Source organism: Nannobrachium achirus (assembly GCF_963921795.1).
Source record: "Nannobrachium achirus genome assembly, chromosome: 11".
Taxonomy (NCBI): domain Eukaryota; kingdom Metazoa; phylum Chordata; class Actinopteri; order Myctophiformes; family Myctophidae; genus Nannobrachium; species Nannobrachium achirus.
In genome coordinates this window covers 3921797-3949679 of record NC_137820.1, presented here as the reverse complement: position 1 = coordinate 3949679, position 27883 = coordinate 3921797, and the positions used below count along the sequence as shown (strand labels likewise).

The 27883-nt window shown below is 42.3% G+C and overlaps 1 protein-coding gene across 2 annotated transcripts in view; it reads right to left on the bottom strand.

Annotated features, from left to right (window-relative positions):
- Positions 1 to 27883, bottom strand: part of LOC308293968 (protein phosphatase 1 regulatory subunit 12A) — a 78364-nt gene that overhangs the window by 33045 nt on the left and 17436 nt on the right. The window contains exons 2-11 of one of the 2 annotated variants that reach the window (XM_080736648.1): positions 25176 to 25306; positions 22030 to 22148; positions 20772 to 20928; positions 15388 to 15532; positions 14477 to 14551; positions 13735 to 13814; positions 9916 to 10048; positions 8631 to 8715; positions 8081 to 8235; positions 7313 to 7516 (exon numbers count right to left, since the gene is read on the bottom strand). In XM_080736648.1, the coding sequence (XP_080592774.1) occupies positions 7313 to 7516; positions 8081 to 8235; positions 8631 to 8715; positions 9916 to 10048; positions 13735 to 13814; positions 14477 to 14551; positions 15388 to 15532; positions 20772 to 20928; positions 22030 to 22148; positions 25176 to 25306 (1284 nt within the window). The remainder of the gene's footprint in view (positions 1 to 7312; positions 7517 to 8080; positions 8236 to 8630; positions 8716 to 9915; positions 10049 to 13734; positions 13815 to 14476; positions 14552 to 15387; positions 15533 to 20771; positions 20929 to 22029; positions 22149 to 25175; positions 25307 to 27883) is intronic. The other variant, XM_080736649.1, reaches the window with a different exon arrangement.

Sequence of the window (27883 nt, the reverse complement as noted above, 5' to 3'; positions counted from 1 at the left end):
ACTAGGGAGACCATATTTCCCGCGTTGTGCACGGCTGTCCCACATTTCCTTTAGGACTGACGTCACGGGGTGGTGACAGATGTTCCGACTTGAGCGTCTTCCTTCGAGTCGTTTTGACTTCGACTTTTCAAACACGATCCAGTGCCCCCCCCCCCCCCCCCCCCCCTCCCAAAAAATAAAAAACCTAAAGTCACAAAAAACTACTAACAAACATGGGAACTAAATGATTGACCAGGTTCTGTGTGCATGGTGGTCATAACTGGGTCAAGTGCTACCGGGCCGAGGTTGGAATCTGAAGATTACGCCGGTGGAAAATGGACGGGGAATGAGACGGCGGTTGTAACTGTAATGAGGGGGGAAGAGGGGGGGGGTAACAGTCAAGTGCTGCCCCCCCTCCCCCCTCCAACATAAACACAGTACTCCAGTGAGAGTGGAGCTACACTAAACAGAAGACCGGCTGAATTATTAGGATGATGGCAGTGGAACACTGTCTGTCTGTGAGCTGCTGCTGCTCCACAGTGGGTTACGTCAGTGGGAAAAGACCACTTCAAACATCACCCCCCTCCCCCCCTGGGTGTGTAGCACACACAGTGGCTCAGGAGTAGAGAAACCGTCATTAGAACACAAAGGGTTCCCAGTTCGATCGATCCCGGGCTCCCCTAGAGTATAAAGGTATCTATCTATCTATCTATCTATCTATCTATCTGTCCTTGAGCAAGACGCTGAACCCCTAGTTGCTCCCGGTGAGCAGGTTGGTGCCTTGCATGGTTTCCTCTGCCATCGGTGTATGAATGTGTATGTGAATGGGTGAATGTAATGCACAATCTCTGTAAAGCGCCTTGGAATAAAGCGCTATATAAATGCACCATTTATCCCCTAGGTTTGTAACACACACACACACATATTTAGTACGTGTGGTGGAAAATGTAGTTAAATGTTTTTTTTTTACAAAAGTAAAAGTATCAATAACCAAACTATATTTTAGATAATTATCTGGTACAAGTAAAAGTTTGGAATTCAAAATCTACCGTACAAACCGAAATGTTGTTATCAAAATGTACTTAAAAATGTATCTTATAAGGCAAATGTTTTCAAATGTATAAAGCTCTTGTGAAAATGGCAGATCTAAATCTTGTAGATCTTTGATGGATTGATTGAAGACTTTATTAGGAGTTTGCATAGATTCATGACGGTACAGTTCACTGGTACAAGGTCAACTAAAAGGAGATCCTAGAAAAGACTACGCTTATTTCCACAGGAAACCATTTAAGTATCTCATATAACATTGAATGACAGAGGAATAGAACAAATCTGCTATTTTCAAACAAATTTATTGCGACCGAAGGTCGCATATACTCTGAAGAATCGTTTCGCTTGAGTGTCCTTCCTTCCTTCCTTCCTTCCTTCCGTATCCTCGTGACCGTCCTTCCGTATCCTCTGTGATGTCAGCGAGTTGTGACATCACTTCCTGTACAGGGCGGAAATGTGGATAACACTATATATGGAGATAGTCCAGTCCATCATGTCATATGGGACTACCGTCATAGAAAGTAGCCATTGTTAGGCCGGAGTCATTGGCTGTCTAAACATGGAGATGTGGATAACACTATATATGGAGATAGTCTAGTCCAATATGTCATATGGAACTACCGTCATAGACAGTAGCCATTGTTAATCCGGAGTCAATGGCTGACTGTCTGTACAGGAAGTGATGTCACATAACATACTTTTTATGCCCATATATGAGTCCTAACATGGAGATGTGGATAACACTATATATGGAGATAGTCTAGTCCAATATGTCATATACACCAACACGGAGCTTTGTCATCAGCGCGTCATAGCTGGGGGCGGAGTCAAGCGTGGGGGAAATATTTAACAACCCCCATTAGTAGAATGGGGTTTTCCGTGTTTTCAAATCCGATTTTTTAATAGTATAGCGATGTTTTAATTAATTGCAATGTCTTACATTGATTCCTTGGTTGCCAATGGACAAAAAATTATGCATTTAAAATTAAACAGCTTTGGGATTAAATATTGTCTGATATTATTAAGGACAGGTCGCATCATCAAAGACCATGGGTTATCTAGACTATCCGTCTGGTATTAGACACTGTTAAATTTTTTTTATGATAAATTAAACTTATCGTATCAAAAAACGAATAGCATTAATTAATCAATGATGGTTATAGAGCACATTAAATGAATTCCAGTTGTCTACAGCCATTAACAGCTTGTTATCATGCAAGGATTTACACACTGACACAACGCAACACAACACAATCCTATCCTAAATAGTTTCAAACCTGCAGAAAATACTTTTAAACTGGCGTCGATCCTGCCATATATTCAAAGATCAGGTCTCTATCCTACTTGAACTCACTACGATGTGTTCTATAAACAACATTGACGACTTAACGACTGTTGTTTTTTGATATTAGAGTAAGTTTAATTGATCATATATTGTAATTGTGTCTCTACCAGGTGATTAAAGACATAATGTAAACAGGTTTTGTAGCATAGAGGGAAGAGGGGGACCACAGGTGCTTATATTGTGCAACTCTGACACATGCACGGGGGATAATCTGAGTCTGATTATAAACCACTACATTGATTCCTTACTGCAAATGCCTGGACAAAAAACTATCTGCAATAGCATCGGGATTAATTGTTGTCCTTATAGGACTGGTCGGATCAATGCCATGGTTATCTGACTGATTTAATCACCTGGTAAGAGACACACTTTCACATGTTCATGAACATGATCAATTACACTAATCACAATATCAAAAAACAAAGGCCATTAATTCAGCAATGATGTTCATGGAACACGTACGGGAAGGACACAGGAAGAGGATGCCATTGTAAGTGTATTAGGCAATGGGAATGGATTTAGACCATATTCACGTTTCAAATCTATTGACGACTAATGGGCCTGGCTGTTGGATTTATATTGTGGCACGTTTAATTGATCATATCTCATATTAATATTAGTGTCTCTACCAGGATTGAAATGAACACTGCATGTGCAAACATGTTTTTTTGTAACACAGGGAGTAGAGTAGATGGAGAGAAAAACAGATCTCCGATCTCATCTCATGGTTGTGTAACTTGGATAGCCTACAGAAACGACAGATCTCCATCTCAGTCAGTGCTTGTGTAATTTGCGGGGAATATATTAATCTGACTCTGATTACAAACCACTTGAACTCCGACTTCTATATCCTATATGCCAGGGAGAAGATAACCGAGGTCCAACCTATGTGCGAGCTTGTTGATTTTTGGCACGGCATAGATTGGCAAAAATAGATTTGGTGTAGTAGACTGAATATGTGGTCAACGTATAAAGAGTAAAATTGGGTCCCGTTTTATTCCAGAGGTTTTGATGAGGCAGGAGTAGTAGTTTAGACGAGGTGGCGAGGTACAGTAGCTCCGTGCTGCACAGCGGTGCGTTCAATCAATCAATCAGTCATCCATAATAGGCTTGTTATCTTAATAATAAGTGAACTTTACGACGGCGAGTGAACGATTGCGTTCCAGAAGTCCTTCTGATGGATTTTTCTTGGCTGTCGAGTGTTTTATCGTCCAAAAAAATCGCTCTGAACGTGATTAAAACGATAGTGTACTGTTTACGCTGTATTAACTCAATGGGGAAAGGCGGTTTGTTTTCCCCCACGCTCAAAGCGGATGTGACGTTTATGGGCGTTCCTTTCTAGCTCCGTGTTGGTGTATGGAACTACCGTCATAGACACAGCCATTGACTCCGGCCTAACAATGGCTACTGTCTATGACGGTAGTCCCATTATGACATGATGGACTGGACTATCCATATATAGTGTTCTCCACATTTCCATGTTTAGGCCCCATCACTCACACCCTCGATGGGGTTGGCGATAGGGCCTTTCTGTGTGGAGTTTGCATGTTTCCCCGTGTCTCCTAGGGTTGATACCCTCACAAAAACATGAACAAACTCCCCCCAGAATGATAACAACTAGAATCGTCAGAGAAACACTGTGGTTGGCCAGATAGTCAAGAGTTGGCGCGACCTCGCACTTTAGGGCGAGGTCGCATGTCACCCTGAGGTGTCTTACTAGTATAGGTCTGAGGTGGTCAGTGTACTTTACACCACTGACACATACACACACACACGCACGCACACACACACACACACACACACACACACACACACACACACGCACACACACACACACACATACTCTTAATACAAATCAGGCATAGCTCTAACCCCAACCACTAAACAAACCTCCAAATGTCTAATCATAACCACCCACCCACGCACGCACACATGCACGTACGTGCACATGCACACGCACACGCACACACACTAGTGCATTAACGACTTGCGATTTTTGCAAGTCGACTCGACTCAGTAAAAAGTTGAGTTGAAGTCGACTTTATCGTTTGATGACGTCATCACATCACACACGACACCCCAATTATTTTGGAGGGTCCCCAGATGATTAACTTAATGTGCAACATTGTTTTCTCACTCAACTGTAAACAAACCAACATAAAGTTTAAGTGTATAGAGGGTATCTGCACATTTCTGAAGTGCCAATTTAAGGTCTTTTTAATACCTCTAAAATGGCAAATTAAACATTGTCCAAATTGTCAAATATAGAGGCAGAAATTTTGAAAATAGCCGATCTACATGCATTGCTCACAACGTGAACATGACTATTCCTCGAGGAGAACAGTTGAAAACAGCAGCATTGTTTATTTGGTTGGTCTTCTTCTCTCTGCTGATCAGAGGAGGTCGCCTCAGAGGACCATGTGTTTCCATCGGCTTGTGGTTTTTGTTTGTGTTTAGTTTTTCCCTGCGTCTTCTTGGGTCTCCATGCAGCCACCTGCATGCTGTCCTCTCTCACTGCATCCATTAAATCTAGGCCTAGGATTATTGACTGCTTTAACTATTGAAAAATAGCAGATATACAAGCTCACAGCGCGGCACCGAGTGCCGCGCTGCGAGCTTGTAGATCTGCTATTTTTGAAAAATCGTGAAAATTAGAATTTTGACCCGATTCTATAAGTGTCTTTTAAATCCTTCTAAGACTTTTTGAAAAAAAACTATGTTTCTATGTCAGCAATCTGGCCAGCCATCGTCAAAGAAAAGGTCCTTTTCACTTAACTGGAGCTCAGTTAGTCTGTTCTTGAGAGACTACTATGTCAGTGGTTCTCAAACCTTTTCATGTGAAGGACCCCCAAAATGATGTGTATTTGGCCACGGACCCCCATCTCAAAATAATTTAGTTCCAGGGACCACCCAGAAGCAACATTTGATTTACAAACTTTCGCTTTGAAAAAACATATATTCAAAGATTTGCACACATTTTCACAACTTTTTTAAAAATAGCAGATCTACAAGCTCGCAGCGTGGCACTCGGTGCCCCCTTACCTGGGGGGGGAGGCGGAGGGTAAAGCAGTGTCCAATTCATTCCCTATGGAAGTCACATGGTTTTGAAAAATCAACTACGGCTGCTTCTTGCTTTAAAGGACAACTTTGTTTTTTTTTTTACAACAAAGCGTTAAAATGTTTTCATTTACTGTTTTCTATTGTTTTAGCGATTTTTTAGTATTTTGATTTCAGTGGGTGGGGGCATGCGTACAAGTGGCTAAATATGATTTTTTTTAGACACAATACGCTGTCAATGTCTTTGTTACTATTTACACCAGGGGTGACCACCAGTGCATGCACAAATCCACTCTAGCCCAGGTGCTGGACAATTTACACTAGCCCCCACATCTGCCCATGAAAGATCTCAGTGCATCTTGGGAATGGGCTTATTGTGTCTAAAAATACATATTTAGCCACTTGCATGCATGCCTCCAACCTGGGGGCATGCAAATCAAAATAGTTAAAATCACTAAAACAATATAAAGCAGTAAATGAAAACATTTTAACACTCATCTTTTCTTTTCTCTAATGACTATCTAAAATATGAACCCTTGTCCTTTAAGGGCAGCCTTAAAGCAAGCTTAAAGCAGCATGCTTCTTCAAAACCATGTGACTTCTATAGGGAATGAATGAATTGGACGCTGCTTTACCCCCCGCCAGGTAAATCATAAAGCACATGCTTTAAATGTGTGTATGAGGTCTAAGGCCTTTGACCTTCCTCTTCCCTGGCAGTTCCATCGTCAGCATCCTTCTCCCCGTGTTCCCCTTATCATCTCCTCCTCTGTAGACCAATCCAAACCATCTCCACCTCCTGTCTGTCTGTCCTATCCATCCCTCGTCCCTCCTCTAAACATGTCCAAACCACCCTGACCTCACCTCTCAGCCCAGAGTCTTTTGAGCAGGAGCATACTGTATGCACAGGCGGATTGATTTCCATTGGTTTTCGAGGCCCTGGATCTGCTGTTGGGTGAAACAAGCCACATTCCTTTGGCTCTATCTTTGTACTGGAGATTCGCGGCCGTCTGTCTTTTTTCCGCAACACTATGAGACTCACAGGCGTCTTTTAAACAACACCGTGGATGTAAATAACGGATGGAGATTATTCTATAAAATCTCAAAGGTACAGGATTTTGGTGGCAGGCAACAGACACTATGATTAGCCTAGCTTTGGCAGAGAAATAGTCAAAATAGCGTAATAAATGTATTAGTAGATACTAGGGTTGCAATGGTACTCGGTGTTACCGGTGAGCGAGCACAACACCGTACTTTACTTGCACACCGATAACACTGTTAAATAAAAAGAAAAGGCATCCGCTGCTATGCTCTGCCCCGAGGAGCGCAGTAGAGATGTGGCGTTCGCCAACGATTCTTTTGAACTGCTCTTTTAAATGAACGATGGGATTTGATTCTCAATCGCGGGAGGCTGGGAGCTGTTCCTTGTGTGGGAGTGTCGAGAACAGATTCAGAATCAACAGATCATCCATGGGGCGAGGCACAGCCCATCAGACTGCATGATGTCTCGTCCCCACTTGCAGGGCACGTTCCAGGAGACTAGTTGTGGCTTTATAATGTCACAGCGCACAGTAGGCGGAAAAACAACGATTAGCCAAACAAGAAAACGCAGGGCTGTTGTAACACTAACAGTGTTGTTGCTTTTTTACAAAGCTGAATTATTAATGGTCGGATGGTTGTTGTTGTTGTAGCTTGAGGTAGCATTGGCTGCTACTGAGTGTTCACAAGACGACAAGACACGCAATGGTGGTTGAAACGGTGTTACCGATAACCGCGGTGTTGACACAGACGATATTTTCGGTGTTAAAAATCTCATACCGTTGCAACCCTAGTAGATACATTTACTAAAACAGCACTGCATGTACATTAGGTAGGTGTTTTTACCTTGGTGTCTGCGGCCTCAGAGCTGAGTCTAGGGCTGGAGGCAGAGCGGGTCATGCCCAGCCCCAGGCTGCCTGCGGGGGCTCCGGGGTCCTGGCTGGAGTCTGAGCCTCCCGCCGAGCCCAGCGTCACCGAGCTGCCCGCCTTACGCAGCGACGTGCGCCACGACCCTGGGGCCTCCGGGGCCGAAGGCTTGGCTGGTTCCTGCTACACACACACACACACACACAGAGTCACACACACACAGAGTCACACACACACACACACACACACACACACACACACACACACACACACACACACACACACACACACACACACACACACACACACACACACACGTTTTTATTACTAGATGTGAGGACATCAAAGATTTAACCCATTAAGGCCTTAGGCCCATTTCCTGTCTACACGTTACATTTTAAATCTGTTTCCTGTCTTTCCCTGTATATAAACTATGTTATAAATCTGTTTCCTGTCTAATTCTGTTTCCTGTCTAAATGCTATGTTATAAAGCTGTTTCCTGTCTATATGTTATGTTATAATTCTGTTTCCTGTCTAATTCTGTTTCCTGTCTAAATGCTATGTTATAAAGCTGTTTCCTGTCTATATGTTATGTTATAATTCTGTTTCCTGTCTATATGCTATGTTATAAAGCTGTTTCCTGTCTATATGCTATGTTATAAAGCTGTTTCCTGTCTATAAACTATGTTATAAAACTGTTTCCTGTCTATAAACTATGTTATAAAGCTGTTTCCTGTCTCCACGTACCTTCTTCAGGGCGCTTCCTGCGGTGCTTCCTGTGGTGCTGGGGGTCATGGGGGTCATGGGGGTCATGGGGGTCATGGAGGTAGACAGCAACGATGACGTGGTGTTGTTTCGCTTGTTGTTCAAGTTGTTGATGATTTCCCGGTTTTTGGCTTTCTCTGCAACGACAACACATGAAAATGCATTGTGGGTAACTGTGGAAACGAATAGCGCTGAGTGCAGCGACGCATTTCACTGACGGTTAAAGGGATATTACACTTTCAAACATGTCTGGGGTCATTTTAACGTGTGCTCAGGCTTTTGTGAACCCCCCCCAGACTGTTTTTAAAGGACTACTTTGTTTTTTTATAACTAGGGTTCATATTTTAGTGTAATTAGAGAAAAAAAAAAGATTAGTGTTTTCATTTACTACTACTAACAATGACCACTTTAGGATGTTGAAGCAGAAAGGGGGCAATAACGTTGTCATACCTGGCTCTACAGAAAGGGGGCAATAGATAACGTTGTCATACCTGACTCTACAGAAAGGGGGCGATAGATAGCAGTGTCGTACCTGACTCGGCGTCGCTCTCCGACTCGCTCTCCTCTTCGGAGCTGGAGCTGCTGGAAGCCTTGGCCTGAGGGGGCGGGGCTTGGCTCTGAGGACGAAACCGTGGTTTTAATTTTTAGTTGGCGATACAAATCAGATAGAGACGGTAGGTCTTACTAACCAGACCCTGACCAATCAGACAGAGGTGGTAGGTCTTACTAATCAGACCCTGACCAAGCAGACAGAGGCGGTAGGTCTTACTAACCAGACCCTGACCAAGCAGACAGAGGCGGTAGGTCTTACTAACCAGACCCTGACCAAGCAGACAGAGGCGGTAGGTCTTACTAACCAGACCCTGACCAAGCAGACAGAGGCGGTAGGTCTTACTAACCAGACCCTGACCAATCAGACAGAGGCGGTAGGTCTTACTAACCAGACCCTGACCAAGCAGATAGAGGCGGTAGGTCTTACTAACCAGACCCTGACCAAGCAGACAGAGGCGGTAGGTCTTACTAACCAGACCCTGACCAAGCAGATAGAGGCGGTAGGTCTTACTAACCAGACCCTGACCAAGCAGACAGAGGCGGTAGGTCTTACTAACCAGACCCTGACCAAGCAGACAGAGGCGGTAGGTCTTACTAACCAGACCCTGACCAAGCAGACAGAGACGGTAGGTCTTACTAACCAGACCCTGACCAAGCAGACAGAGACGGTCAGGGTTCCCACACATCTTTACACATTAATTTCCAAAACTTTTCAAAAATATTTAACCAGATTTCCAGGACTATATAACAATAATTCAGCTCAATAACGAGTCGCATACGCAATGCCCAAAGACAGGTAGTGTATGCCCGTGGTTCTCAACCTTTTCAGGCCGTGACCCCCGAAATAATCATATTTGAACTGGGGACCCCAGCACCCTGACGAGCACTAAGAGTTGAGGAATTTTGTATAACACGTTTCTATTGTGAAAATAGCCGATCTACATGCTCATGTAGATCGGCTATTTTCACAATTTCTGCCTCTAATATTTGACAATTTGGCCAATGTTTAATTTGCCATTTTTAACAGGTATTAACAAAATCAATAACCAAAGACAATGCATAGCTATTTTTTCCAGGACCTTCCAGGACCCTGGATCAATTCCAAAACTTTTCCAGTACTGGAAAAATATTTTTCTAATTTCAAAATATTTCCAGGAAATTCATGACCGTGGGAACCCTGTATACCGAGGCTAGTTCCCAGCGGATTCCTCGCGACTCGCGTCAATTGCAAAACCACAAAGTTTTCTGGTTCAGGCAGGTCTCACCTGGGCGTGCTGCTGCCCCCCTTCCTCCTCGTCCTCCTCGGCGGGGGTGCTGTGCAGCGCGGGGGGAGGGGGGTGCTTGTCTCTCTCGTGGAGGCAGATCTTCTCGCGGCTGCTCATACGAGAGATGGAGGTCCTGGTGGGAGGGGCCAGCCGGGGCCAGGGGGGGAGAGAGGGGGAGGGGAGGGGTAGGGGGCGGAGCAACAACACAGGTGGCGACATGCAAACGAGCGGCAGGTCAGTGAGAGCCCATCATTCCAGGTGCACGGCCGATGATGATGATGGCGACGTTGGGACAAACCGCTGCGCGTGTCGATTCCATTAACCACTTAATGGCCCTTGTGTTGGTAGTCCTTTTAGCGACGGATAGCGAGAGTAGCAGATCTGTACAAGCTCACAACAACGCATCACCAGTGGGTAGGGTGATGAAAAGAATCACTTAATTTGTTGATTTCCTTGGCAGCGCAACATAAAACATCAAAACATTTTGACAGCAAGTTCTGATTAATCTTAGTCTCTGTCCTATTTTAGTCATCTGACATTTCTTTAGTCTTAGTCTAGTCTTAGTATAGGCCTGTCCATACTTTGACCGAAACCAAACTTTTCGGTCAAGAGGTCCGGTTCGACTACAAAACGACGTCACTCGCGACTTCTGAAAGCATTAGACCGAATGCGAGTTCGGAAATGTGCACGTCGGAAAGTCACAACTCACCGAACATTTTGGAGATACTATGGACAGGCCACAAGGTCAAACTTTTAAGTGATTACACACTTAAAAGGTTAACACTAACAGCACAGTGCAGTAAAGTGCTGTTGTACATTTCAAAAAGTGCAATTACAGTCGTCCAGGCGAGAATGTATTCTGAAGTTATTGAGAGTGGATTATCAATGCGGTTTTGGCTTATCGATTCTCTTATCGACTTTAGCGGGACCTGACTTGACGTCATGTCTCGAGAACGTTTTAATTGACAAACGATCATCAAGTAAAACGTAATAATTGTGACAGCTCTAATCAGAACCAGTTTGCCAACGACTACCAATAATCTGAAAGGAATCGGATTGATCAGCAGGGTTGATGACGAGATCGAAATCCATAATTAACAATCCCCATCCCTAGATCCCCAGTCATGAGGTGACACGTTGTGAACTTGTAGATCTGCTATTTCTGCTACTTTTAACATTCAAAAAATATGATCCTGAAAGGTTTTAAAGTGGTTAATGAGGACGGTGGGCATGGTGTAGAGCAATGTGATGCCAAGGATTATAGTTTAAAAGGAGCTGTAAGTGATATGTTCAAGTTAACAAAGGGCAATTCCGGATTAGCTTTTTCATATGTTATTAATTATATTCCAGAACGAGTGCATCGCAGCTCCGGGCGTGAGCGGTGGGGTTTTGCCGTAAATCGCTTATTCATTTATACGTACATCTGTGGTTCATAATAACTCAAATCTCTCGATAAAAAATAAGCGATTTACCGCAAAACCCGAGCACTCACGTTCTGAGCTGTGGTGCACTCGTGATGGAGGTATTCTCATCTGTACCTCCTGGGAAATAATCCGATTACATAAAGTCGCTCTGAGATAACATCAGATTACGGTAAAAAAAAAAAGACTACTCTGGAATTCTCCTTTAACATAATTGTTAAAAGGCTCTACATTGACAGTGATCATCATTGCTATAGTGTGTTTGTTCAGTAACAGTGGCCTTCCCACATGTAGATACATGACAAATGTAATATCATGACGTAACGTTTTATGATGATATCAGGTGTTATCATTCTAAATACAACCAACCAGTTAATGACATTACTGATTGAGCCTTTGCTTTCATGGAATTTCTGAGAACATTCATGTTTTATGAGTTATGTATTTAAATGCTTCTAAAAAAATAGTATTCTAGGCATATTGCTAGGTTGATCATTTCAAACACTCTAATCATCTTAAAATAACAAATAACCAGAAATTGGCAATCTACAAGCTCACAACACGCGACGCGTTGTGAGCTTGTAGATCTGCTTGTTTCGCTGTGTGCGACATCGTTCTCATCCAAATGACTGAAATCAGTCGTGGCAAATTATATGAGAACTTTAATCCATGTAAATATCTTACATTTATTATTCTCATTACTGTGAATTTTCCTCCTATTTTGGGGGGTTGGGATATCAATTAGCCAGTAGCTATGCCCCTCCCAAAAAGCTGTTGTCCAATGCTAGCTTAGAATAACGTCCTGCTTGCCAAGGTTTGCCTTGGCAACAGCCTTGGCAAGCTGCCGGTTGCTAAGCTAGCATTGGACAAAAGCTTTTAGGGGAGGGGCATAGCTACTGGCTAATTTCATCCAATCAGAACAGAGAACTCATACAGAATGCACAATGAACATTAAAACTGTAAAGTGATGGAACACATAAGTGATCATGAACTGAAACGATACAAGATTGAAGCGTATCAATGGGTCCTCTCTTCTGATTGGATGGAATTGGTTATCCCGGCCTGAACAAACACTCCATAGCAATGATAACTGTCACAATATAGGGCTAATAATAATAATATCACTCACAGCAGCTTTCAATGACAGCATCTTTGCCAACTGCCAATGACTTATGGTTCTGTAGACGTGTGATCGTGCAATAACAACACACCTTACACCTTAAATGCGCTGTAAGGATAAAAATGCGCGAGCAAAAGATATCGCATTGTTGTTGTCGGGTAGAAACCTTGTATCTCCATATTACGTCTCCATCAATCAGTGATTTGTCCTACTATAGTTTCACACAAAGATTACAAAAATAGACAAACTACAAGTTCACACTAAACAGCATGTCATAAAACCTTTAAAGAGGTGGTGCCATTGTTTTGTAATTGTTCTGTTTTGTATGTGTCTATGGAGTTAACATTACTCTAACAGACCCCCAGGTGTGGTTATAATATGCAATATAATATCCTGTGTAGTTTTGGTTACTTCCCAAAAGCAAAGACTCAGAGCCAAAAGGCCCAATGAAAAAAAACTCTAAACTAAATGAACTGGTGGGTGTGGCCACATAAAAACATAATTTTAACACTTTCTGCACACCTTTTTGGAAAAAATCTTCCTCCTAGTATAATCATAATACCTGATCATCATGCTTTTGAAAGGACAACTTTGTTTTTTTTACAACAAGGTTTCATATTTTTGATAGTCATTAGAGAAAAGAAGAGTCTTAAAATGTCTTAATTTACTTCTTTGTATCGTTTTATTAATTTTAAAGATTTAGATTTGCAAGTAGCTAAATATGTATTTTTAGACACAATAAGCCCGTTCCCAAGATGCACCACAATCTTTCATGGGCAGACTTATGTAGGCTGGTGTAAATGGTAACAAAGAAATTGCCGGTTTATTGTGTCTAAAAAGACACATTTAGCCACTTGTACGCATGCCCCCACCCACTGAAATCAAAATACTAAAATCTTTAATACAATCGAAAGCAGTAAATGAAAACATTTTAACAATCATCTTTTCTTTTCTCTAATTACAATCTAAAATATGAAGCCCTGTTGTAAAAAAACAAAGTTGTCCTTTAAGAGGTGTTTGTGCCTGAATAACTAGTACTTTAAATCCACTGGAACACAGGTTCTTTGTTTCCCCTCATTAACTGAAAATTAACCGCTTTGGAGATACAAGGTTTCCACCAGACAGCGACGATAACATGATGTGCTTTCAGATAGTCTTTCACGCCTGCAGTGTAAAAAACAGTGAACAGAACACACATCACACACACACACATGCAACATAATTGCTGTCACACACACACACACACACACACACACACGCACGCTCACGTGCACTGACCTGCGTGTGCGGACAGGTGCCATGGAGATTGGAGGGCTGGTGTCGATAACAGGAGCCAGTTTCTCTCTCTCACTGCGTAACTGGAGAGAGAGAGACACACACAATCACTGCCTGCACATCAGCCATCACAACTGCATTCATATTCACAGTTACACTGACTGTCTTAACACTGACTGCCATGATTTTTAATCAAACAAATGTACACCAGTAAGACTCCCTAATCGGGAGATAAGCGACCGTCAGGTCGCAGCGTGATTTTAGGGCAAAATGTGTGTAGGAGCAGTGTCCAAAAATGGTGGCCTGATCCAAAAATGTGTTTTGCAATAATGGGCCTCATGATGGCGCTAGAAGAGGGTCATGTGAGAATTGAATTGCAAGGAGTGTGTGTGCAAAATTTGGCACGGATCGGGGCAACAGTTGCGGAGATATGAGCAGCGCAAAAGTGTGACGTGTGACAGACAGACAAATAGTTATGCCATTATGTCAATCTGGAAAAACCTTCCCCAAAAGATAGATGTGGAGTTTCCCCCGGGACCCAAACTCACAAAAGTAATTTCTAATAAATATTCATGTTCAAGGCTATGAATGTAGGCTTTGTTTCATAAAGCTGCTTTGCTTCAATGGTGTAAGTGAATGTGGGGTCGCAAAACAAAAGGTCACCCATTTTGAGAACTCCCAGTAATCAGACGATGTCATGGTGACATCATGACGATGCCACGATGATGATGTAATAAGAACCTACAGCGTTTTGTTTCTTCTGCAGCTCCTCCAGTGTGTCCACCAGGTTCTCATCTGCTACGTCCAGAGGAGTCTGACCCTGTGGGGGAGACACATCCACACAGCTGTGTTTATTAAACCATAGTCTGAAGACACATCCACACAGCTGTGTTTATTAAACCATAGTCTGAAGACACATCCACACAGCTGTGTTTATTAAACCATAGTCTGAAGACACATCCACACAGCTGTGTTTATTAATGAAGACACATCCAGTATTTAAACCATAGTCTAAAGACACATCCAGTATCTAAACCATAGTCTGAAGAAACATTTAGTATTTAAACTATAGTCTGAAGACACCCACATAGCTGTTTAAAACATAGTCTGAAGACACATTGACACAGCTGTTTAAACCATAGTCTGAAGGCACATCCAGTATTTAAACCATACATAGTCTGAAGACACATTCAAACAGCTTTTTAAAACATAGTCTGAAGACACATGAAGACACATGCACACAGCTGAGTTTATTAAACCATAGTCTGAAGACACATCCAGTATTTAAACCATAGTCTGAAGACACATTGACGCAGCTCTTTAAAACATAGTCTGAAGACACATGCACACAGCTGTATTTATTAAACCATAGTCTGAAGACACTTTTTCACAGGGTGTTTTAGGGAAGGGAGAGGGGTCTAGGACATGTGGAGTGTTGTCCAGGGCATTTTAGGGAAGGCTGAAAAGTCTAGGACGTGCGGAGCGTTGTGAAGGCTGCTTTCCTGTGTTAGGGTGGGGCTGGAGGATGTGTGTGTAGGTGTGTGCGTGTGTTTGTGTGTGTGTGTGTGTGTGTGTGTGTGTGTAGGTGTGTGTGTGTGTGTGTGTGTGTGTGTGTGTGTGTGTGTGTGTAGGTGTGTGTGTGTGCGTGCTCCTCACCACGTTGTTGACAGCCTTCATGTCACACATGTGTTCGGCCAGCAGGGTGCAGACCTCCTCCTGACCCCAGTGGGCAGCGGCGTGAAGCGGAGTCCAGTTGTCACAATCCACACTATCCACGTCTATACCACACTGTAACAATACCCTGTAACACACAGACACACACCCACTGTTACCACACTGTAACAATACCCTGTAACATACACACACACTGTCACAGTCCACACTGACTACGTTTATACCCCCCTGTAACAGCACCGCTTCTGTGTGTGCACACTGTCGTGCACGTGTCACTTGCATATAACATTAAAGAGTGTCAACAAGTGTCAGCTGGACACTGACACACAGACCTCTGCAGATGTTATCTGCTTATTGTAAGTCGCTTTGGATTAAAAGCGTCTGCTAAATGCCTAAACTGTAAACTGTAAACTGTAAACAGCACTGGAGTCTGTCTCATTTTTGCTAATATCGTCCCGATAATATTGGTTGCCCGATAGTATCTGCCATCCCTATTTAGCATCGGTGTTTTATACTAACTTCATGACTTCTATGTAGCCTTTAGCCTTTAGCAACAGTATATTATTGTTACTATCAAAACCTCAACCGGCTGTCAGTCAGTCAGTCAGTCAGTCAGTCAGTCTGTCTGTCCCTCTGTCACGTCACACGTCACACTTTTCCCCTACTCATATCTCCGCCACCGTTGCCCCGATCCATGCCAAACTTTGCACACACACTCCTTGGCTGCCAAACCACAAGACCCCTCATTTCTCACATGGCCCTCTTCTAGCGCCACCATGAGGCTGATTCTTGCAAGACACATTTTTGGACACTGCTCCTACAAATTTTGCCCTAAAATCACGCAAAGCGGTACACAGTATCTCTACAGTCATGTCATCAAAATGCATCTGTCCCATCTAGCGCCACCATCTGGCCGATGTTTTAAAAACACGTTTTTGGACACTGCTCCTTGCCCAAAAAACAGGCAAAGCGGTACACACTATCTCTACAGCCATGTCATCAACATGGATCTGTTCCATTTCCCATATTCCCTCCTGACTGGCTACGATTGCCTTCCAAATTTTGCTTATGCGACCTGACGGTCACTTATCTCCTGATTTAGGGAGTCTTACTGGTACTAACTTCATGACTTCTATGTAGCCTTTAGCATCAGTGTTATACTAACTTCATGACTTCTATGTAGCCTTTAGCATCAGTGTTATACTAACTTCATGACTTCTATGTAGCCTTTAGCCTTTAGCACCAGTGTTATACTAACTTCATGACTTCTATGTAGCATTTAGCCTTTAGCATCAGTGTTATACTAACTTCATGACTTCTATGTAGCATTTAGCATCAGTGTTATACTAACTTCATGACTTCTATGTAGCCTTTAGCCTTTAGCATCAGTGTTATACTAACTTCATGACTTCTATGTAGCCTTTAGCATCAGTGTTATACTAACTTCATGACTTCTATGTAGCCTTTAGCATCAGTGTTTATACTAACTTCATGACTTCTATGTAGCCTTTAGCATCAGTGTTATACTAACTTCATGACTTCTATGTAGCCTTTAGCATCAGTGTTATACTAACTTCATGACTTCTATGTAGCCTTTAGCATCAGTGTTTATACTAACTTCATGACTTCTATGTAGCCTTTAGCATCAGTGTTATACTAACTTCATGACTTCTATGTAGCCTTTAGCATCAGTGTTTATACTAACTTCATGACTTCTATGTAGCCTTTAGCATCAGTGTTATACTAACTTCATGACTTCTATGTAGCCTTTAGCATCAGTGTTTATACTAACTTCATGACTTCTATGTAGCCTTTAGCATCAGTGTTATACTAACTTCATGACTTCTATGTAGCCTTTAGCATCAGTGTTTATACTAACTTCATGACTTCTATGTAGCCTTTAGCATCAGTGTTATACTAACTTCATGACTTCTATGTAGCCTTTAGCATCAGTGTTTATACTAACTTCATGACTTCTATGTAGCATTTAGCATCAGTGTTATACTAACTTCATGACTTCTATGTAGCATTTAGCATCAGTGTTATACTAACTTCATGACTTCTATGTAGCCTTTAGCATCAGTGTTATACTAACTTCATGACTTCTATGTAGCCTTTAGCATCAGTGTTATACTAACTTCATGACTTCTATGTAGCCTTTAGCCTTTAGCACCAGTGTTATACTAACTTCATGACTTCTATGTAGCATTTAGCCTTTAGCATCAGTGTTATACTAACTTCATGACTTCTATGTAGCATTTAGCATCAGTGTTATACTAACTTCATGACTTCTATGTAGCCTTTAGCCTTTAGCATCAGTGTTATACTAACTTCATGACTTCTATGTAGCCTTTAGCATCAGTGTTATACTAACTTCATGACTTCTATGTAGCCTTTAGCATCAGTGTTATACTAACTTCATGACTTCTATGTAGCCTTTAGCATCAGTGTTATACTAACTTCATGACTTCTATGTAGCCTTTAGCATCAGTGTTTATACTAACTTCATGACTTCTATGTAGCCTTTAGCATCAGTGTTATACTAACTTCATGACTTCTATGTAGCCTTTAGCATCAGTGTTATACTAACTTCATGACTTCTATGTAGCCTTTAGCATCAGTGTTTATACTAACTTCATGACTTCTATGTAGCCTTTAGCATCAGTGTTATACTAACTTCATGACTTCTATGTAGCCTTTAGCATCAGTGTTTATACTAACTTCATGACTTCTATGTAGCCTTTAGCATCAGTGTTATACTAACTTCATGACTTCTATGTAGCCTTTAGCATCAGTGTTTATACTAACTTCATGACTTCTATGTAGCCTTTAGCATCAGTGTTATACTAACTTCATGACTTCTATGTAGCCTTTAGCATCAGTGTTTATACTAACTTCATGACTTCTATGTAGCCTTTAGCATCAGTGTTATACTAACTTCATGACTTCTATGTAGCCTTTAGCATCAGTGTTTATACTAACTTCATGACTTCTATGTAGCATTTAGCATCAGTGTTATACTAACTTCATGACTTCTATGTAGCATTTAGCATCAGTGTTATACTAACTTCATGACTTCTATGTAGCCTTTAGCCTTTAGCATCAGTGTTATACTAACTTCATGACTTCTATGTAGCCTTTAGCCTTTAGCATCAGTGTTATACTAACTTCATGACTTCTATGTAGCCTTTAGCCTTTAGCATCAGTGTTATACTAACTTCATGACTTCTATGTAGCATTTAGCATCAGTGTTATACTAACTTCATGACTTCTATGTAGCCTTTAGCCTTTAGCATCAGTGTTATACTAACTTCATGACTTCTATGTAGCATTTAGCATCAGTGTTATACTAACTTCATGACTTCTATGTAGCCTTTAGCATCAGTGTTATACTAACTTCATGACTTCTATGTAGCATTTAGCATCAGTGTTTATACTAACTTCATGACTTCTATGTAGCATTTAGCATCAGTGTTATACTAACTTCATGACTTCTATGTAGCATTTAGCATCAGTGTTATACTAACTTCATGACTTCTATGTAGCCTTTAGCATCAGTGTTTATACTAACTTCATGACTTCTATGTAGCATTTAGCATCAGTGTTTATACTAACTTCATGACTTCTATGTAGCATTTAGCATCAGTGTTTATACTAACTTCATGACTTCTATGTAGCATTTAGCATCAGTGTTTATACTAACTTCATGACTTCTATGTAGCATTTAGCATCAGTGTTAATACTAACTTCATGACTTCTATGTAGCCTTTAGCATCAGTGTTATACTAACTTCATGACTTCTATGTAGCATTTAGCATCAGTGTTATACTAACTTCATGACTTCTATGTAGCATTTAGCCTTTAGCATCAGTGTTATACTAACTTCATGACTTCTATGTAGCCTTTAGCATCAGTGTTTATACTAACTTCATGACTTCTATGTAGCCTTTAGCCTTTAGCATCAGTGTTATACTAACTTCATGACTTCTATGTAGCATTTAGCATCAGTGTTATACTAACTTCATGACTTCTATGTAGCCTTTAGCATCAGTGTTATACTAACTTCATGACTTCTATGTAGCCTTTAGCATCAGTGTTTATACTAACTTCATGACTTCTATGTAGCCTTTAGCATCAGTGTTATACTAACTTCATGACTTCTATGTAGCATTTAGCACCAGTGTTATACTAACTTCATGACTTCTATGTAGCATTTAGCCTTTAGCATCAGTGTTATACTAACTTCATGACTTCTATGTAGCATTTAGCATCAGTGTTATACTAACTTCATGACTTCTATGTAGCATTTAGCATCAGTGTTATACTAACTTCATGACTTCTATGTAGCATTTAACATCAGTGTTATACTAACTTCATGACTTCTATGTAGCCTTTAGCATCAGTGTTATACTAACTTCATGACTTCTATGTAGCATTTAGCATCAGTGTTATACTAACTTCATGACTTCTATGTAGCCTTTAGCATCAGTGTTTATACTAACTTCATGACTTCTATGTAGCCTTTAGCATCAGTGTTTATACTAACTTCATGACTTCTATGTAGCATTTAGCATCAGTGTTATACTAACTTCATGACTTCTATGTAGCATTTAGCATCAGTGTTATACTAACTTCATGACTTCTATGTAGCATTTAACATCAGTGTTATACTAACTTCATGACTTCTATGTAGCATTTAACATCAGTGTTATACTAACTTCATGACTTCTATGTAGCCTTTAGCATCAGTGTTTATACTAACTTCATGACTTCTATGTAGCCTTTAGCATCAGTGTTTATACTAACTTCATGACTTCTATGTAGCCTTTAGCATCAGTGTTATACTAACTTCATGACTTCTATGTAGCATTTAGCATCAGTGTTATACTAACTTCATGACTTCTATGTAGCCTTTAGCCTTTAGCATCAGTGTTTATACTAACTTCATGACTTCTATGTAGCCTTTAGCCTTTAGCATCAGTGTTATACTAACTTCATGACTTCTATGTAGCCTTTAACATCAGTGTTATACTAACTTCATGACTTCTATGTAGCCTTTAGCATCAGTGTTATACTAACTTCATGACTTCTATGTAGCCTTTAGCCTTTAGCATCAGTGTTTATACTAACTTCATGACTTCTATGTAGCCTTTAGCCTTTAGCATCAGTGTTTTATACTAACTTCATGACTTCTATGTAGCCTTTAACATCAGTGTTTCATACTAACTTCATGACTTCCATGTAGCCTTTAGCATCAGTGTTATACTAACTTCATGACTTCTATGTAGCCTTTAACATCAGTGTTTCATACTAACTTCATGACTTCTATGTAGCCTTTAGCCTTTAGCATCAGTGTTTATACTAACTTCATGACTTCTATGTAGCCTTTAGCGGCGGCTACGTGCAGCGCCGTGGCCTTGGTGTGAGGATGAGGTCTCAGAGTTCCGCTTCCCGCCAACACGGCCTTGGCGTCCTCCAGCATGATCCTCTCCTCCTCTTTACGAGCCTTGTCCACGTCGATGCCTAGAACACACACACACACACACGCACACATACACACACACACACACACACACACACACAGACACACACACACACACACACACACACACACACACACACACACACACACACACACACACACACACACACACACACACACACACACACACACACACACACGGCCAGGCCGAAAGAGACTATTATGCCCACTGTCCATCTGTAAGTCTGCGTGTGTCCGTTACCAGTTAATCTCCGGCGCCGTTGGCCCAGTCGGTGCTAGACTGTGTACACACACTCCCTGGATGCCAATTCAGAACCTCTGCCCCACATGTTTCACATGGGCCTGTTGCCCTGTTCTAGCGCCACCATGAGGCAGATCTTTGCAAAACACATTTTTTGACGGTACTTGTAGAGATTTTGTCCAAAGATCATGCAAATCAGTAGACAGTATCTCTATAGTCATATGATCCACAGGGATCACATATTTCATCCTGATTGGGTCCGTTTTGCACAGTGTGCCATTTTGGTGGAACTGTGCACACACATTACCACTACGTCGAGGGACAAATTACACTCTTTTCACATTGGCCTATTATAGCGCCACCAGCAGGCCGAATTTTGCTAAACAATTTTGTTTTTAGCAAATTGCCTCAAATCATGAATGCAGCGTCTGATTGCCGTGAAGACATGGCACCTTTTTCACGTTGGCCTATTATAGCGCCGCCAGGAGGCCACAATAACCTAACTGACTTGACGGACACCTGTGCTCGGAATGCTTTAACTATTAAAACATTTCATGTCAACTTTTTCATGTCAAGGACCCCCAAAAAAAATTATTTGGCCGCTGACCCTGATCTCAAAATATGTTGTTCCAGGGACCCCCCAAAAGCAAATATTTGATTTACAAATGTACGTTTTTAAAAAGATATATTGAAAGATTTGCAAAAAAAAACTAGAAAAACATGATTTTTCAAAAAGTAAGCCATTTACCATGAGAGGGAGTGGGTTGTTGGCTGATTTATCACTGTTTCAGGGTTGTGGCACGAGACAAAGTCATGTTTAAATGGGTTGAACATGACTAAAAACATGTCTCTATGTCAGAACACAGAACCATGTCCATACCTTGTTTTTTAATCTCTGCTTTCAGTGCTCTGCTCATGGCGTCATCTGTAGCCACATCCAGAGGAAGTTCTCCTTCACTGTTCACCGCTCCTACATGTGCACCGTGCTCTATGAGGTACCTGCACGCACACACACACACATTAGATCTATGAGGTACCTGCACGCACACACACACACACATTAGATCTATGAGGTACCTGCACGCACACACACACACACATTAGATCTATGAGGTACCTGCACGCACACACACACACACACACACATTAGATCTATGAGGTACCTGCACGCACACACACACACATTAGATCTATGAGGTACCTGCACGCACACACATTAGATCTATGAGGTACCTGCACGCACACACATTAGATCTATGAGGTACCTGCACGTACACACATTAGATCTATGAGGTACCTGCACGCACACACATTAGATCTATGAGGTACCTGCACGTACACACATTAGATCTATGAGGTACCTGCACGCACACACATTAGATCTATGAGGTACCTGCACGCACACACATTAGATCTATGAGGTACCTGCACGCACACACATTAGATCTATGAGGTACCTGCACGCACACACATTAGATCTATGAGGTACCTGCACGCACACACATTAGATCTATGAGGTACCTGCACGCACACACATTAGATCTATGAGGTACCTGCACGCACACACATTAGATCTATGAGGTACCTGCACGCACACACATTAGATCTCCTTCACTGTTCACTGCTCCAACATGTGCACCGTGCTCTATGAGGTACCTGCACGCACATACACACTCATTAGATCTATGAGGTACCTGCACGCACACACACACACACACATTAGATCTATGAGGTACCTGCACGCACATACACACTCATTAGATCTATGAGGTACCTGCACGCACATACACACTCATTAGATCTATGAGGTACCTGCACGCACACACACACTCATTAGATCTATGAGGTACCTGCACGCACATACACACTCATTAGATCTATGAGGTACCTGCACGCACACACACACTCATTAGATCTATGAGGTACCTGCACGCACACACACACTCATTAGATCTATGAGGTACCTGCACGCACACACACACGCATTAGATCTCCTACATGTGCACCGTGCTCTATGAGGTACCTGCACACACACACATTAGATCTATGAGGTACCTGCACGCACACACATTAGATCTATGAGGTACCTGCAAGCACACACATTAGATCTATGAGGTACCTGCACGAGTGCACGCACACACACACACATTAGATCTCCTTCACTGTTCACCGCTCCTACATGTGCACCGTGCTCTATGAGGTACCTGCACGCACACACACACACATTAGATCTATGAGGTACCTGCACGCACACACACACACACACATTAGATCTATGAGGTACCTGCACGCACACACACACATTAGATCTCCTACATGTGCCCGTGCTCTATGAGGTACCTGCACGCACACACACACACATTAGATCTATGAGGTACCTGCACGCGCACACACACACATTAGATCTATGAGGTACCTGCACGCGCACACACACACACACACATTAGATCTCCTACATGTGCCCCGTGCTCTATGAGGTACCTGCACGCACACACACACACATTAGATCTATGAGGTACCTGCACGCACACACACACACACACACATTACTGTAGATCTATGAGGTACCTGCACGCACACACACACACACACAAATTAGATCTCCTACATGTGCACCGTGCTCTATGAGGTACCACTACCTACACACACACACACACACACACACGCGCAATCAACATGCATATAAACACCGAGACACACACACACACACACAAGATCTGCAGCGTGCACGACAAGATTTTGTAACCCATTTTTTCACCCAGTGCCAATTGCCTAACCTGTATTCTAAAACGGCTAGTTCCATTCCTGGATTCTGATTGGCTGGTTTCCTTTTAATTGCTGTGGTATGTGAGACTATAATCCACACCTTAAATCAGTTTATTCAAGTGTGTTATTTCTTTCCACAGTGTTCCACAGTGCACCAATTATCTGCACCTGTGTTGTTGGCAAAAAAGCTGGGAACTACTTTGTTGCAGACCTTGTAGTGAATTATTAGTGAAATAGAACAGTTTTAATTGGTACATGACATGCCATATTGTAAGCATTTAGAAAAGCAATAAGCCACGCGAGGCCATGTGGTTACCTGTATTTTATAACGGCTGAGAGGCGTGGTGAGACACTCAGCGAATACCAGGTAACCACATGCCTCGCGTGGCTTATTGCTTCAATCCTGGTTTCTGCTCTCCCTCTGCCACGCCTGGGGAGCCCAGGCTGGCCATGGGGAGGCAGTATAGAGACCAGGATTACTGCATGTTTTTGTGAGGATATCAACCCTAGGAGACACGGGGAGAACATGCAAACTCCATACAGAAATTCCCTTTCGCCAACCCCGCCTAGGGTGTGGGTGCTGATGACACGGAGGAGAGAACACGCCCCCAGCGCCCACAGCGTCCCCCGGCGGGAATCGAACCCAGGACCTTCTACAGGGTTCCCACACATTTTTACCAATTAACTTCCAAAAACTTTTCCAGAATATTTAACCCAATTTCCAGGACTATATAACAATAATTCAGCTCAATAACAGGTCGCTTACTCCTATGCGCAATGCCCAAAGACAGGTAGTGTATGCCAGTGGTTCTCAACTTTTTCAGGCCGTGACCCCCGAAATAATCATATTTGAACTGGGGACCCCGGCACCCTGACGAGCACTAGGAGTTGAGGAATTTTGTATAACACGGTTCTATTGTGAAAATAGCTGATCTACAAGCTCACAACGCCTCGCAACGCGAGGCGTTGTGAGCATGTAGATCGGCTATTTTCACAAGTTCCGCCTCTAATATTTGACAATTTGGCCAATGTTTAATTTGTCATTTCAGAGTTATTAACAAAATCAATAACCAAAGACACTTCCAGGACTTCCAGGACCCTTGATAAATTCCAAAAAAAAATATTTTTCTAATTTCAAAATATTTCCAGGAATTTCATGACCGTGGGAACCCTGCTTCTAGCTGTGAGGAGACAGTGCTACCGACTGCACCACTGTGCTCCTGTGGAGCAGAAGATCCTGTACAAACATGTGGTTCTTACTTGGCGATCTGGATGAAGGCGCAGGAGGCGGCGGCGTGCAGCGGCGTCCATCCCTCGTTGTCTCCGTGGTTCACATTACTGCCGCTCTCAACCAGGAACTGCACCATCTCTGCGTTGTCGTCTATACACGCCTGATCACACGCGCACGCGCACACACACACACACACACACACACACACACACACACACACACACACACACACACACACACACACACACACAGAAAGAATCAGTAACAGCTTTATTGTCACTTCACAGAAGTGGGTGAAATTGTGTTTCATACAAGCTCTATCATCAGACAAAAAATGTATTCTGAATGGGGACCCAAATACAATGCCCTGGGTGGGGACTTGGGGATTTGGATGAGAATCAATACCCCCATTGATTCTGACCCAAATCATGCATTCGGATCCCCTCCAGGGCCATATTTGCATCCCCATCCAGAATCAAAGGGGTTACATTTACTATTATCAATTTGTTTTGTCTTAGGAATGAGACGAATACAAAATCTATATTATTGAACTCAAGTCTCCATGGTGTGAGTTATCAATAGAAAAAAGTCATTTGGGGGGTGAACTACTCCTTTACGTGCATGATGTCACTTCAGCCTCAGGCAGGCCCAGTTAAGGCCCAGTTAGGGCCGAGTTAAGGCCCAGTTAGGGCCCAGTTAAGGCCCATTTAAGGGCCCAGTTAAGGACCATTTAGGGCCCATTTAGGGCCCAGTTAGGGCCCAGTTAAGGACCATTTAGGGCCGGCCCTTAATTTTCATGTCCTATGAGAACTGTATTTTCCACCCGACAGTGACGGTACTGTAAATAGCATCAGGCTAAGTGTGTACATAGCAGATACAGTTGTGTACATAAAGGTACAGCAATAAAACAGTAACACATTATAGAGCATACTGTAAAAGCCTTTGTGTAAATAGTTCTACACACACATACGGACATAACGGAAAGTCATATGCAAGCACGTGCACGCGCGCACACACACACACACACACACTCACACATGCACACGCATACACAAATATGTATAAAATAGGGTCTTCAAAAAACTTTCAGACCAAAGAGCCATTAGTTGAGAGAGAGAGAGAGAGGTGAAGCAGGGACCCCCACTACATACTGTAGTAACTATTGTGTTACAGATTCTATGATTTCACTGATGTCATTATTAGCCTAGCATTTCTGATTTTTGACAGCACTGTCAATGTATGTTGGATTCATGTTAATTCATTCATTCATGCATTTCAGACATTTAACCACTTAAACCGACAACAACCAAACCTCGTACTGTAGACCTGAGTTCTCCTCAGAATAGGGATGCTAGGGTTCAAGTGGTTAATAAGAAAATCCTCCTATCACACAAAGATTTGGCGGCCCATTTATTAAACCATAAAACTGTAATGTATTTTTCTCAAATTCAACTTGATACTTGTGGGGAGATATGGCACACACATACACACGCACGCACACACGCGATGGCTGGTTCTTCGCGAAGATCATAGGAGGCGTTTAGAGTGTGGGGTCCTTTTGCTTTGCTTCGAGGCAGGCTCGTTCATGTGCATATAAGATGATCCTATTTACTTATAATAAAGGCATTATGACATGATGACAGCGTTTTATTTACTTATAATAATGTCATGATGAGCTGATGACAGCTCATGTCATGGAGTCACACAGAAGGGGGTTTGGCTGCTCAGCGAGTCCTAATCCTCTCCCACAGTTAAGAGGCTTAAACCACTCATCACAAAGACCCTTAAATCCCAGATCCGTCACTTCAGGTGTGAAGACAAGGAACGGCAAACAAACCTCTAAGTAGCCTGTATCCCTGAAGTCTTTATCTGGGACATCATGTGTCATTAGTACTGGTGTAGGCCTTTGTGTGAGCTGAATAACAATGTCAAGAACAATGGCAGTCAGACGTCCTTGTTTCTTTTGCTATTTTTAACACACGTTTTAGCCTGACCTTAAACTGGAGGAAGGCATATACTGTATATATCTTATGCACCTGCTTGCTGTAATTGCGGCCGTCAGGTCGCAAGTTACTATGAAAAGCTCCACCGGCTGTCTGTCTGTCTGTCCGTCTGTCATGTCACACGTCACACTTTTGCCCTACTCTTACTCCGGCACCGTTGTCCCTATCCATGCCAAACTTTGCACACACACTCCTTGGCTGCCAAACCACAACCGTCGCCACTGATTACTCACATGGCCCTCTTCTAGCGCCACCATGAGGCTGATTCTTGCAAAACTACATTTTGGACACTGCTCTTACAGATTTTGGCCTAAAATCACGCAAAACAAAAATCTCTAAAGTCATGTCATCAACATGGATCTGTCCCATTTCACATATTCCCTCTTGATTGGCTAATACCATTGCCTTCTAAAGTTTGTGTATGGCACCTGAAGGTCGCTTATCTCTCGATTAGGGAGTCTTACTGGTATTATTCGTATGTGTTTAGTCTCGCGTAGCCAGACAACCATACCACAATCTCTGAATGCTATATAGAGTCTGGAACTACAGCTCCCGAAATCCGAGTAATGGAAGCTGGCATTTCCGTTCACAAAAATATATTTTAAAATGTAATTTCTGCTTAACAGCAAGCTAGATATGCTTAGATGATTTTCATTCATATTGGGATAAATGTGAGCGACTGTAAAAAAAAGAAAATGAAAGGGAAGTGGGGAGGAGGCCGGATACTCGTGATC